The 13,505-nt window shown below is 47.2% G+C and overlaps 1 protein-coding gene across 1 annotated transcript in view; it reads right to left on the reverse strand.

Annotated features, from left to right (window-relative positions):
- Window positions 1-742: 742 nt before the first annotated feature.
- CHD1L (chromodomain helicase DNA binding protein 1 like) overlaps window positions 743-13,505 on the reverse strand; it is a 42,665-nt gene continuing 29,902 nt past the window's right edge. Inside the window, exons 17-23 of the mRNA XM_032782436.2 lie at window positions 13,305-13,468; window positions 8,011-8,219; window positions 6,033-6,131; window positions 5,332-5,402; window positions 4,969-5,083; window positions 4,569-4,677; window positions 743-1,029 (exon numbers count right to left, since the gene is read on the reverse strand). Coding sequence (XP_032638327.1) covers window positions 951-1,029; window positions 4,569-4,677; window positions 4,969-5,083; window positions 5,332-5,402; window positions 6,033-6,131; window positions 8,011-8,219; window positions 13,305-13,468 — 846 coding nt within the window. The 3' untranslated portion in view covers window positions 743-950. The remainder of the gene's footprint in view (window positions 1,030-4,568; window positions 4,678-4,968; window positions 5,084-5,331; window positions 5,403-6,032; window positions 6,132-8,010; window positions 8,220-13,304; window positions 13,469-13,505) is intronic.

Raw genomic sequence — 13,505 nt, forward strand, 5'->3', positions numbered from 1 at the left:
AAATAACATTTTCCATTACTTTTTTTTCTGTAATTGGACCAAAGGATCACAAAACCTTTAGAACAGCATAAGGAAACCAGCTTTGCCTGATAGCAGCAATAATCCAAGCATTCTATAATAAAGAGCAGTAGTGGGAAGAAAAAAGGTGTATCTTACAAAGACCACCTCAGATTTTGTCAGACTTGTGTGTCCTGGCAAAGGATACTGGTTATATGGACACTGCTTGCTTGCAAACATGTGACTGTGCAACTAGTTCTAATTTAGAACTTAGAATTTTCGGTTTGAAGAAACATCATTAAAATGGGTTTCTTTGGAGTTGGGGCTGTTTACATTAAGTGTGTGTTATGTTGAGTTTTTGCTGCAGACACCTCCCTCACCAAAGAAAGAACTTTTATCATTAGACTGTATCTCTCGTTTACATGACTGAATTTTTTTGCTGGCCCTTTGGCGGTTGCTTGAGACAATCCTCTCTCTCTCTCTGTCTGTATATATTTGTTAGGGATAGCTACAGACCCATCTACTCAAACTGTCTCAAGCAGCCACCAAACAATCAGCAGAAAAATCAGTGTTGTAAACAAGAGATAAGGTTTTGAAGCAAAAGTCAAACAAAACTGTACTGCAAACCCTGAGAATAATTTAAGATGGTTTAAGATGAGGGCTTATGATTGGTCTTTAGTGAAGGTTTAATTTTCCATCTTAAAAACTAGACATAGGCCCAAACATCCCAGATGCATGTAGCTCCTGAAGTTTGAACAAGTTTTAACACAGCTCAGTTCCATAACTAATATAAAAACCACTTTGAACTATAGAGGTCTAGAACCGGACAACCAACAGTGACTTTGGATCTGCTTCAGAGAAGCGACATAAATACAGGCTGGCTGTAGATGTGATGTTGAAGAGCTCATGGGCTTTTAGAGATCAGTACACTTCTGAGTTAAATCACTGGATCTTCAAGGGTTTGAGGTTGTCATTGAAGATGTGGATGGTTGTGAAGAAGAGGAAGAGGCTTTATTCCTAGGGAAGTAGTATCTAAGGAGAAGAGTCAAGGAAATACTCTAAAATTTCAAACCAAATATATACTAATGGCATCAACTTAAAGAGGTAAGGAGGTAGAATACTCACTGTACTCTACACCTTTGTTCTTAATTTTGTCTCTCTCACAGCGTTGCTGAACATGGCATTATACAGCAGTTGCATTTTCCCCAAGAAGTGACAAGAATATAGTTTTAACACTTCTTACTCCTGCCAGCCTGCAGAACTTACTCACCTATGGAAGACTCAGCTGAATTCTGTTCTGCTTTGCACATCAAGACAGAGAGAAACTGAACAAACAGCACACACAATGAAAATCCAATTGGATTTGTAGGATTCTTTCCCAGTTTTAATAAACAAAAGTTGTCAGTAGCAACATAGATAAAGACATTGGTTTAAAATATATTAATTTGAAATTGGTAAGTGTCCCTTTTCTTTTCACCTGACCAATATTTTATTAAGTGAACTATCCTGGAGCTAGTGGTCCTTCCCCTCCCCCCAACCCCCATCTCCCTCAAAGACAATCCTTTAGTTGATGTTTACTGACTCACTGATCGTTCTATCTTGCATGATCTGGGATGGTACGACACATAATTGCATGCACTGGTGAGCTACTTCAGTGCAATGACAGTGCGGTAAGCAAAGCAGTGCCATTTACATTTTGATATAAAGTAAAGTGATATGACCATAAAACCCTTAAAGTGACTTTTTTTCCCACAAAAGCTGTTCATTTTGTATGTAAGTGCTATGCTATTTTTGTTACATACGTGTATTCTCTCTCACCCCACCCCCACACACACACTGTGATGGGTGTTCACTCCACACTGCCCCTGAGGGGGTGAAGGTGGCTCAGAAGGGGCTAATTAACCCAGGAGGCTGTACCTGGGGGGAGACTTCGGCTTGACTCACAAGCGTTTATTAAAGATGGAGTCCAGCTGGGTAGGTGTAGGAAGGGGCTTGTATAAAGCCAGGAAGTGAGAGAAGAAGGGGGCTGCAGTCACTCTCCGGGCCTAGTGAGGAGAGGAAGAGGGAACCTGGGGAGCAAAAGCCTTGGGATCTGGACTCTGAGGGCAGGGGCTCACACAGAGGGCTGGTGGAGAAGGAAGGCTGCAGAGAGTAGAGTAGGAAGATGCCCAGAGAAACAGTAGCAAGCGCTGAGATGATGCAGACTTGGCTGCTGACTGTAGGGTCCTGGGCTGGAAACCGGAGTAGCAGGTGGGTCTGGGTTCTCCTCCCAGCCACTAGGAAAGTGGCACAGTCATGGGAAAACAGCCTGGAATGGCATCTGGACAGCTGGTCTGGTGAGACTTGTTACCCCGGGAAACCTGTATAGTGACCAGGCTGGAAGGCCAAGCCATGAAGAGAAAGCACTGCAATTGCTAGAGAGCAGGAGGGACCATGGCACAAGCAATCGAAGGAAAGGGGCATCAGACCGGGCAGAGCTAGTCCCCAGATGGAGCCATAAAGGAGTGTCCCAGTGCTGAATAAACCCCATCTCTCTCTTACATGCACACGTCTTTAGAATGTGCTTTTCCTAATCTGTTCATTGTGTTCGTGTCTGGGTCAGTTTGATAAATTGTTTCTATAACTTCAGTCACATCACTACAAAGTTGGGACATTACAGGAAGCCAAATGGCTGTCACCAGAGGACCAGCGTATAGTCCACACACTCACACACACACCTCATCATACAAATACCATCATCTAGCATGCTTTGTATCCACTATGTAATGTGTACTTAGATGAGAGTGAGATTTAGACATCTGTTCAACACAGCTTTGAGTTGAACTGTCCTAGTATGATATCCGTAGCCCACAGTGGATTTAAATCAAGGGTCGGCAACCTTTCAGAAGTGCTATGCCGAGTCTTCATTTATTCACTTTAATTTAAGGTTTCGCGTGCCGGTAATACATTTTAATGGTTTTTAGATTTCTCTCTCTAAGTCTATATATTATATAACTAAACTATTGTTGTATTATAAAATAAACAAGGTTTTCAAAATGTTTAAGAAGCTTCTTTTAAAATTAAATTAAAATGTTGATCTTACGCTGCTGGCCCGCTCAGACCGCTGCTGGTCTGGGGTTCTGTTCACCTAGGCCAGCAGCGGGCCGTGCGGGGCCAGTGGCTGGGACCCCAGACCACTGCTCAGCCCACTGCTGCTCAGGGGTTCCATCCGCCAGCTGCTGCCAGTTGGGATCCTGGCTGCCAGACCTGCTCAGCCTGCTGCCAGTCTGGGGTCCCGGCCCTGCCCACATACAGTGGGTACCTACCTTCTCCCTGGTCTGGCCCAGTCTGTTCCTCTCTCTGCACTGAGCTGAGGGTGGAAGTGGACTGAGCACAGGGCTGGGGGTGAAGGGTCTGGCCAGGAGCTAGAATGAGGGAGGGGGCTCAGGGTTGGGGCAGAAGGTTTGGGTGTGGGGCACTTACCTGGGCAGCTCCCATCTGGGGTGCAGGTGGGAATGTGGGGTGTGCGTGTGTAAGAGCTCTCATTTGGTGCTCAGGGTGGGGATGTGGGGGGTGAAAGAGTCAAGCTGTGAGGGGTGCATGGGGGGTGGAGGGACTGGATATGTGTGGGGGTGCCAGAGTCAGGGCTGGGGTCGTGGGGGGCGGGTGAAGGAGTCAAGCAGAGGGCTGTGTGTGTGAAGTGGGTACAGGGCTCAGGGCAGGGGCCTGTGGTGTGCGCGGGACTGCGGGGCTCAGGGCTGGGTGTGTGTGTGGGGCGGGGGTCAGGGCAGAGGGCTGGGTGGGTGGGGGGGTCAGGGCAGAGCCCCCCCAACTCCTGCAGCCCCCAGCCAGCTCACCCACTTGGGGCCCTGCGACGCACTGCACGAACGCAACTAGCACTCCCCAGCAAGGAAGTCCCCTCTGGCTGTGTCTGAAGGAGCCACTCTGGGTGGCACATGACCCCGCGATATGCGAGCTCCTGGCCCCAGGGCTCTCTGGCCACCACCGATTCCCGCTCACCTGCACCTGCTACGCGCTCAGTGCCGCCGGGCTGCAGGGCTCTCTACCTCTCCCAACTCACGAACAGCAGGTACTGGTCCCTGGCTGTGGCTGTGTGCCTCCTCTTGGGGACGCTCAGCAGCCGGTGCTGTTGCCGTCCCCGGCCTTTCCCGCCTCCATCGGCCCGGGTCCTGCCGCCGGGATTCGGGACTGGGTCCTGCAGCGAACTCACTCCCTTGGCCGCCAATCTGCCATGGACAGCTATACCAAGGCGGCCCAGGTGAGCGGGCCCCTCCGTGCCCCTGGGCAGGTCTCCTCGCCAGATAAGGGGATGCGAGAGCCCACAGGCAGGCCGCTGAGTCAGCTCCTCTCTCAGGGGAAGTGGGCTCTGCCCCTCCTCACTGGCTGTGTGTCCTCGGGACTCTGGCAGGCAGCAACGTGCCGTTAAAATTTGGCTCACGTGCCGTCTTTGGCACGCGTGCCATAGGTTGCCGACCCCTGATTTAGATCTTACAGTGAACACTTTGGTATTTGCAGATATGACAGGTCATTTTGATTTGAACAAAATAAAATAACCATGCTTCAAAGGATACATAAATGTGGGGATTCCTCTTGTTGCTAAATATTTTCGGATGAGCCGCTCAGTACCGTACCAGTTAAATCCCTTAGTTGCATGTCCAATACGTGGAAGATGGACGCTTGCTGGAAGAGAAAGCAGAAAGGCTCTTTAGGGCCTGATGCATTAAAAAAAAAAAAAGCTCCACTCAATGGCAGAAGAAATGCCTGTGTCATAATGTTCTAGTTGTAGTGGGTAAGTGCGTCCCTCCTTCTGTTTCAGAAGACAATCACAGAAGAGATGGAAGAGACCCATTACAATTAGATCTTCCCAATCCATGACCCTGCCAGAATCTTTAAGTGGAATTTCATGGACAGCTCTGGGGTACATCATTCTTCCCATTTCAAAGGCACACAGATGGACAGATGCACACTTACCATTCCTTTTCTTGGCTGCTAAATAAATCTTCTTTAAGCCCTCTTCCAAAGCGGACAGCTTAATGCCAGACAAGTTGTTGGACCGATCCCGGTGCTGTGCTACAATCAGGGCCAACTAGAAAGAAAAAGACGGGATGTCTGTACACTGGCAGTCGCGGCGATGGCTGCTAGAAAATAACATTAAACACACACTTTATAGGCTGGAAAAAAAAGCTTTTCCTTGTCTTGTCTTTGTTAACACTTATTTCAAGCCAGTCCTGCGCTGTATTAGGGTCACTGTTATTTTATGTAACATGTAACATTCACTTCATGTTGTTTCAGTGCTTCAGCAGAGAGAACATCAAAGGGGCTTCTTATAGTTACCAAGTCCTGGCCTTTATTTCTGGATTCTTTATCGTCAATGGGGAATAAGAGGGTTCTTCTCAATGCCACGTCTGTCCGAAAACCAAAAACATAAGAAAACATTCAATCCCATGAAGAACAAAAGTGAGTCAATGCAATGCTAACTGTTACAGGCTTCTACACCATCCTTTCCAGTTCTCAACACTGTGCACCACACAGACATTTTCTTCAGAGGAGGGAGGTGAGAAAATGGAGAAAGAAAGTGATTAAAAGACATGAGGGGAAAGAGAAACTGAGAGAATAAAATTCCAGTCTACAGTGAGGTCTAATCTGTTCTTCACTAGCTCCGTAATGGTTTAAGATCACTAGTGTGTGTGTGCACAGAGGAGAACAAGGGGTACTGGAGAGAGCCCATGGCCTGGCTAGACACATATTGAAGTGCTCCAACCCACCTCCTCCTCTTAAAATCATTTTGACATTTGAACTGCAGGTTTAGCATTGCCTTGTAGAGAGAAGAAATACTGTGATTAAAGAACAAGATCTTTTTCCCCAGGAAAAAATCAAAACAACTGAGTTCTATGAAGAATCTTCTCACTCCAGAGCAGAGGTCAGGGTCAAAATGGCTTCCTGTATTGTCACTTTCAACACCACACATAGGAAGTGCCAGACTAAAAGGAGAGACCATCAACTTCAAGCACTAAGATTATATTTTTCTCTTTTACCTTTCATCCTTCCTGCCAGCTCGTATATTTTCCTGGGCTGATCAGAACGAACTTCCAGAGCTGTAAATAATCCTCCCCGTCCCCACCGGCCGGAATCATCTAAAGCAAAATTACAAGTTAGATTCTTTTTTTCAATTGAGATCTGTGTCCAAAGAGATGAGCTTCCAACTGAATCTGTGCTAATAATGCCTTCTGCAGGGAATAGACATGTTCTCACTGCACATCATAGGACTTATTAGAAACAGACATGGAAGATGAGATGAAACAAAGTTCCTCAATGTCCCAGCTCCCTCATTCTGTGCCGGAAACAGATCACATGGTCCTAAGAGAGGATCCCTGCTCAGCACTTCAGGAAAGTAAAATTCCCACACGATCCTTGCCAAGCCATCCCAGGGGAAATTCCTCCCCACCCCATGTCCAATCAGTCATCAAATCCTATGTGCAGCCTGGTAACCTTGTACTGCAGTCATCCATTACTTCCCCTCAGATGCTGCCTGCAGCTCCAGAAGGCAGAGGATTCCCCCCACCCCCAGTGTGTTTTTATTTTTAAACAGAGCATGTTGGATGAGTTTGAAATAAATGCCACAATCTAACCAATCAGCCACTGCCTTGCGGCTTTAACACCCACATAGGAGAAGCTCCAAAAGGGGATTTTGTCTCAGGAGGCACAATCCACTGCCCCACCCCCGAGCTACATGAAGCACAGGAGGAACGTGTCCTCCTTCCATGTGCATGTGCCTGCCTCTCCCGCTTCTCCCGGGGTTGAGTGAAATGCTCCCCTCGGAATTCACATAGGCGGCAGGATGGAATCCAGGGACTGCAACTGTTCCTAGCACTAGGCTCCCTCCCTCTCCTTCATCCAAGGCCCAGCATGGGCTGGCCCACAGCTTTTCCGAGTACGAAGGAGAATTAGAAAAATAACTTTGCTTGGAGTAAGAGATTAGTTCAGAGGAGCTGACTGCAAACTTCACAGGCAGGGGAATCCTCGTTCTAGCCCCCACTGTCCCCTCCAGCAGGACATCATGTTGGAGACACTGCCTTAGCCTAACCATGACCTAGGGGCATGACAATGGCAGACCGGGAGAGCTGGAGCCCTGTACCATTAATTCCTTCATGGGCATCCCATGCAGCTGAGTGCTGTGGCAGTTTTGTCCCTAGGCATACAGCACAACATACCGTGTAGTGCCAGGTAGTCCTTCTAGGACCATCACCTCTTTGTGTTTTCACTTCCCAGAGGGCCTCAGTTCTTGCTGCACAAAGCAACATTGAAGCACCATGACTGTCCCCTATTCCTCAGCAGCTAAGACACTGAATGCCCAGATGCTGAGTTCAGCTAAAACACTCTCGTCCCACTGCTCCACTCTGTTGATGCCTTTGCCCAGCTAGAACAAGCAGATGCCCACTTTCTGCTGTTTCCGCTGCAAATCGGACACTAATTTCTGCTGCTGTCCCACAGGGCTTGCCCCATCACTGCTGGGCCATCCAGGTGGGCTTACATACATCTTCCTCCATAGGCAATGGACCTTATTAGAGTTAACACACCCTGCAGAAATTCCGCATTTCAGCACAGATTTAGAGTGGGGTCAGGGTGCAGGTGTCTTTGCAGATTTCAATGCATTCTGCAAAATTTCACCTTTTGGTTAAATTATATTTCCAGCTCATCTGGATAGGAAGTAAACCTTCTGAATGGGACTTCAGGCCGAATGGCCTCACTGAGTCTGCATACGCACAGCGCCAGGGTCCGCCCACTTACCGGATAGAGGGAGTTCACGCTTCACCTCTGAAAAGAGGGGGGGGTTGCATGCTAGGGAGCATGCTACCCTCACTCCTTCCTTGTGGCATTCTAACTGCACCTGCACCATGCAGGCAGAATGCCTTCAGCCAGGGCCACTCCGCTGTTACTACTGCTCAGCTGTTGGGCTACAAGGCACAATTCAGCCCTAACCCAAGGAAGGGTTTTTGCTCTTGCCAGTCCCACCTATGCAATGGACAATGATTGCATCCTCCTCTTCGGTTCTGGGGTGGGTAACATCACCCATCACGTACTTGATGGAGTTCAGCTCTGGGTCTGTGTCATCTAACTCTACAACCAGCCTGTCTTCCCGCTCCTCAAAGGCATCCTCTGAGTCGCTCTCCTCTGAGGACAGACAGGGGGATCTGTAGTGATTTGCCTCCCACCAGGCCATCCTGAAACCAATGAGACAAAAGAATAGGCCAAATGAAAACTGGGAAGCCAAATGTCTGTTGCGTTAAATCCTTGTCATGAATAGCTGGAGATGGGGTTTCGAGAGACAAAGCTCAGCTCTAGATCCAGAACCACAATTTCGCCCCCAAATTGAGAAACCTGAAAAGGCTAAAAAGGGTCAGAGGAAGTGCCAGTGAGAGACAGAACTGGCTGAGACAGGGCTAGGAAGCAGCAGCAGCAGGGCTGCCAGAGTCCCTCGGGAGGGAAGGCAGCGAGAAGAAGCCTGAGATCTAAAGAGGAATTCAGTATCAGAGGGATAGCCATGTTAGTCTGGATCTGTAAAAGCAGTAAAGAGTCCTGTGGCACCTTCTAGACTAACAGACGTATTGGAGCATGAGCTTTCATGGGTGAATATCCACTTCGTCGGACAAAGTGGATATTCACCCACGAAAGCTCATGCTCCAATACGTCTATTAGTCTAGAAGGTGCCACAGGACTCTTTGCTGCTTTTAAAGAGGAGTTGGTTTTGTTTAAATTTGGACAATAAACCTGCCTCAAAGAGACTGTGGGTCTGGCAGTGGGTGCTTTAGAGGCTGTGGAGAAGCCCTGCCTTGATTCATGTACGCACTTTGGTTAGCTCCCGATATAACAGAAGAGTAAGGAATATCACTGGTGCAAAAGGAAATGAAAGAGGGCAAGCCCCTATCATTGACTGGCCCCATTTTGTAGGGGTGACTCAGAATTAATGCAGCAGGATTACATAGCAGCCTCCTTTGCTTACAGAAGCTCTGCTGGTACATGGAGGATGACAGCAGTGGCAGGAGTTCCCGTTCCAGTTTCCGCAGGCAGCCAGATGAGAGAGGCAGCCAGAGGTGCAACTGGAGCTACAGAAGTGACTAACCAGGTTCGAGGAGCAGCAGCAACTCTCCTAGAGATTCTGCAGAGGGAAGGGATTGGTGGGTGCAGGTACAAAGTAGGAAAGAGGGGTTCGAGGGCTGTGAGGGCCAACAGAGGGAATGTTCTGCCTATGGGCAAGTGCGGCATAAAAAAAAGCGATGGTCCTTATGTGAACTGTGCTTTTAAGACTGGCTCAGCTGCGCAGAGCCCAGAACAAACGCGTGAGACTCTAGGTGGAATCCTGCCTTATTACTTCGGCTTAAAAAGGGGCCAGGACAGGAGGGTTCCCAGGGGTTGTGGGGGGCTGAGGCACATTAGAAGGTACTGCCCCACTAAAAATGGAAATTGTGGGAAACCTCGATGCCAAAGATTTGGGTGCCCCAAGTGATAGTGTAATCAATGGGAGGTTTGGTAGGAGGCAGCCAGAATGTTTCAGGTGTGGGGAAATGGGACACATCTCTGGCACCCACTGGGAAGAGTGAACTTGGGAAGAATAGGGGAAGAGCTCTGCAGGGGGAGGGAAATAGTTCCATAGGCAGAGGCGAGTACTGGGAAGCAGAAGCTCACAGTAGAGACAAAACATTGTATCAGGCACCCAAATAGGGCCTCAGAGGAAAAGTGAGAGAAGGGCACAGGCACAGAGGCTGCAGGGAAAAAAGTAGAATCACCACTTACAGCTATTAAAGCCATCGTTACAGCACTGAGAGGAGAGGACCACTCTCCTTGGCAGAAAAGCGCTTGGTGGAGCTTGCTGCCTCGGAAGAGACCCGAGAGCAAGCCCAGAGAGAGGAGGAGTTGCTGAAAGACCAGCAAGAGCTGGAGTGCCAGACTGAGCTCCTGCAGGAGGAGCAAGTGGGATTTGAAACATACATCCAAGGCATGCAAAAGGAACCCCAAGGGAGAGCTGAGTTACTCTTTAAAGTCACCCAGCCAAAGGGAGAACTGGTGCAACTACAGACTGAAAAACCGACAGGCAGAGGTCAGAGAAGTGAGATGAGGCTCACGACAGCGTGCCTGGGGAAGATGTACATTGTACGGCTGGTATTAAAGACTGAGAGGATTTGAGGAATACTGATGTGTATGAATCTGTATGGAAATTTCTGTATTTTTACGGGTGAGAGCCGTCCAGATGGGGCCTTACAGGCTGATGGGGTGGGGGAGGGGAAAGACGTGCCTGTGAAAAAGGCAGTTGTTTTCTGAAAAGTGGGGGAGGTGCATCAAAGGATTAGTAAAATCCAACTCCCCTGTGCCAGAGCAGGTGTTCCCAGGTGGGCCAATGAAGTGTCTGTGGCTGCACCTGGGGCTGCACAGGGTCAGGTGAGTTCCAGTGAGAGAGGGCTCAGTACCTACTGGAAGTGTGGTGTTAAGTAGGGGGAGGGATAACTCAGTGGTTTAAGTATTGGCCTGCTAAACCCAGGGTTGTGAATTCAATCCTTGAGGGGGTCACTTAGGGATCTGGGGCATAAATCAGTACTTGGTCCTGCTAGTGAAGGCAGGGGGCTGGACTCGATGACCTTTCAAGCTCCCTACCAGTTCTAGGCAATTAGTATATCTCCAATTATTAAAAAGTAACAGGACTGCCTGAACCTCCCGCGAGGGGAGGCAGTGAGAAGCCTGAGATGCAAAGGGTGGCAGGAGGAACTGGTTTTGTATATGTCTGGACAAAAACACTGCCTCAGCGAGACTGTGGCTGTCACAGTAGATCCTTTAGAAGCTGGGGAGAAACCCTGCCTTGTTTCAAATACTATTATGACAGGTTGGTTTGTGGTGTTAAGAAGGGGAAAGGAGCTTTGTGATAACCATTTATAGAAATATGAAGGATATGACTACAGAGGAGCAGGAAGGGTGGCACAAAGGGGTACAACTAGAACTAATGAGATGAAATTTAAACATAGGCTCAACCATAAAGTCAAATCCAAATTCCATTGTAGAGGTAAAGGGCCAAGTGTCAAATCTGGATCTGAATGTGAGCTGCCCAAAATCTGAGCAGGGTCAGCAATGGGGTTCTTGTCAAATGCAGGGCTGGGAGGGACTCTGAGGGGTCCTCTCCTCCATCCCCCTGTTCTGAGGCAGGACCAAGTAAACCTAGACCATCCCTGGCAGGCATTTGTCCAAAATTTTCTTAACAACCTCCAGTGATGGGGATTCCACAACCTCTCTTTGAACCCTGTTCCAGAGCTTAACTATCCTTACAAAGTTTTTCCTAATATCTAACCTAAATCTCTCTTTCTGTAGATTAAGTCCATTACTCCTTGTCCTATCTTCAACTGGACATGGAGAACAGCTGATCGCCATCCTCTTAATAAAAACCCTTAACGTATGTGAAGGCTTATCAGGTGCCTCCTCTGTCTTCTGTTTTCAAGACTAAACATATCCTGTTTTTTTAACCTTTCCTCATAGGTCAGGTTTTCCTAAACGTTTAATCATTCTTATTTCTCTCGTCTTGACTCTCTCCAATTTCTCCACATGATTCCTGAAGCGTGGCACCCAGAATCGGACACAGTACTCCAGCTGAGGCCTCACTAGTGCTGAGTACAGCGGGGCAATTACCTTCTGTATCTGATATACAACATTCCTGTTAATACACTCCACAAAATTAGCCTTTTTTGCAACTGCATATGAATGGACTCATATTCAATTTGTGATCGACTAGATCCTCCAGATCTTTTTCAACAGTACCACGACCTAGCCAGTTATTTCCCATTTTGTAGCTGTGCATTTGATTTTTCCTTCCTAAGCGTAATACTTTACACTTGTCTTTACAGAATTTTATCCTGTTGATTTCAAATCAGTTCTTCAATTTGTCAAGGTCATTTTGAATTCTAATCCTGTCCTCCAAAGTGCTTGCAAACCCTTCCAGCTTGGTGTCTTCTTCAAATTTTATAAGCGCACTCCAAGTCATTAATGTTCTGGACTCAGAACAGACTCCTGTGGGACCTGGCTAGATATACCCTCTGAGTTTGACAGCAAGCAAAAGATAACTACCCTTTGAGTATGGTCTTTCAATCAGTCCTAAACATACCTTATAGTAATTTCATCTAGACAAAATTTCCCTAGTCTGCTCATGAGAATGTCATGTGGGACTGTTTCAAACATATTACCATAATCTAGACACACCACATCTACAGATTCCCCCCATCCACTAGGCCAATATCCCTCTCAGAGAAGGAAATAAGGTTGGTTTGGAATGATCTGTTCTGGACAAATCCATGCTGGTTATTCCTTATAACCTATTATCCTCTAAGAGCTTACAACTGATTTGTTTAATAATTCATTTCAGTATCCTTCCAGGTACTGAAGTTAGGCTGAGTGGTCCATAATTCCCCAAGACTACTTTGTTTCCCATATAAAGATAGGTACTATGTTTTCCCTTCTCCAGTCCTCTGGGACCCCACCCGCCATCCATGACTTCTCAGAGATAGTCGCCAATCATCCCCATATTGCTTCAGCTAGTTCCTTAAGCACTGTAAGATGAATTTCATCAGGCACTACCAACCTGATAACATCTAACTTATTTAAATATTCTTTAGCCTATTCTTTCCCTATTTTGGCTTGCATTCCTTCTCCCTTGTTGTTAATATTTATTGTGTTAAGTATCTGGGCACAATTTACCTTTTGAGTGAAGACTGAAGCAAAACAGGCATTAAACACCTCAATCTTCTTATGTCATCAATTATTAGCTTTCCTTCCCCACCAAGTAGAGGACTTACACTTTCCTTCGTCTTTCTCTTGCTCCCAATGTAGTTATAGAACCTCTTATTATTGCCTTTTATGCCCCTTGCTAAGTGTAACTCATTTTGTACCTTAGTCTTTCTGATTTTGTCCCCATATGCTTGTGCTATTCTCTTGTACACATCCTTAGCAAACACGTTTCCACTTCATGTAGGATTCAAGCTCATCATGAAAGTTAGCAAAAATCGATGCTACCATTGTGTCGAAAGCCATTTCTACATCAACACCTCTACATCACACACTTGAAAAAATAATGTACAGCTGTGGCTCCTTTTAAACATGACCTGCGGCCAACGTCTCTTCCTCCAACCCTCCCCATGTCCCAAATGCCCGGTTATTGCAAGAGTAATCAGAATTTGCAGTTTCCTGACTTGTTTTTATCAGTCTGACATAGCTAGTTTCCCTGCTAACTGTAACAGACACCACACTGCTTAGTAGCAGGCAAAGCACAATCCTACTTTTTCTTGTGTTCAGCTTCTGCTTTTTTCTGTTTCTTTTCTTCCATGAGCCGTGCTCTCTTTGCTGCTGCCTCCTGTCGTTTCCTTCTCCTGGCCTCCAGCTCTTCTGGGCTCAGTGCATGCTTCCTCCTTGTAGGCACCTCCTGAAGACCCGTGACAAGTACCTGGAAAAGGAAGGGGACTTGCAGATATACAGACATT

This window comes from Chelonoidis abingdonii, chromosome 1 (genome assembly GCF_003597395.2).
Source record: "Chelonoidis abingdonii isolate Lonesome George chromosome 1, CheloAbing_2.0, whole genome shotgun sequence".
In the NCBI taxonomy this organism is placed as follows: domain Eukaryota; kingdom Metazoa; phylum Chordata; order Testudines; family Testudinidae; genus Chelonoidis; species Chelonoidis abingdonii.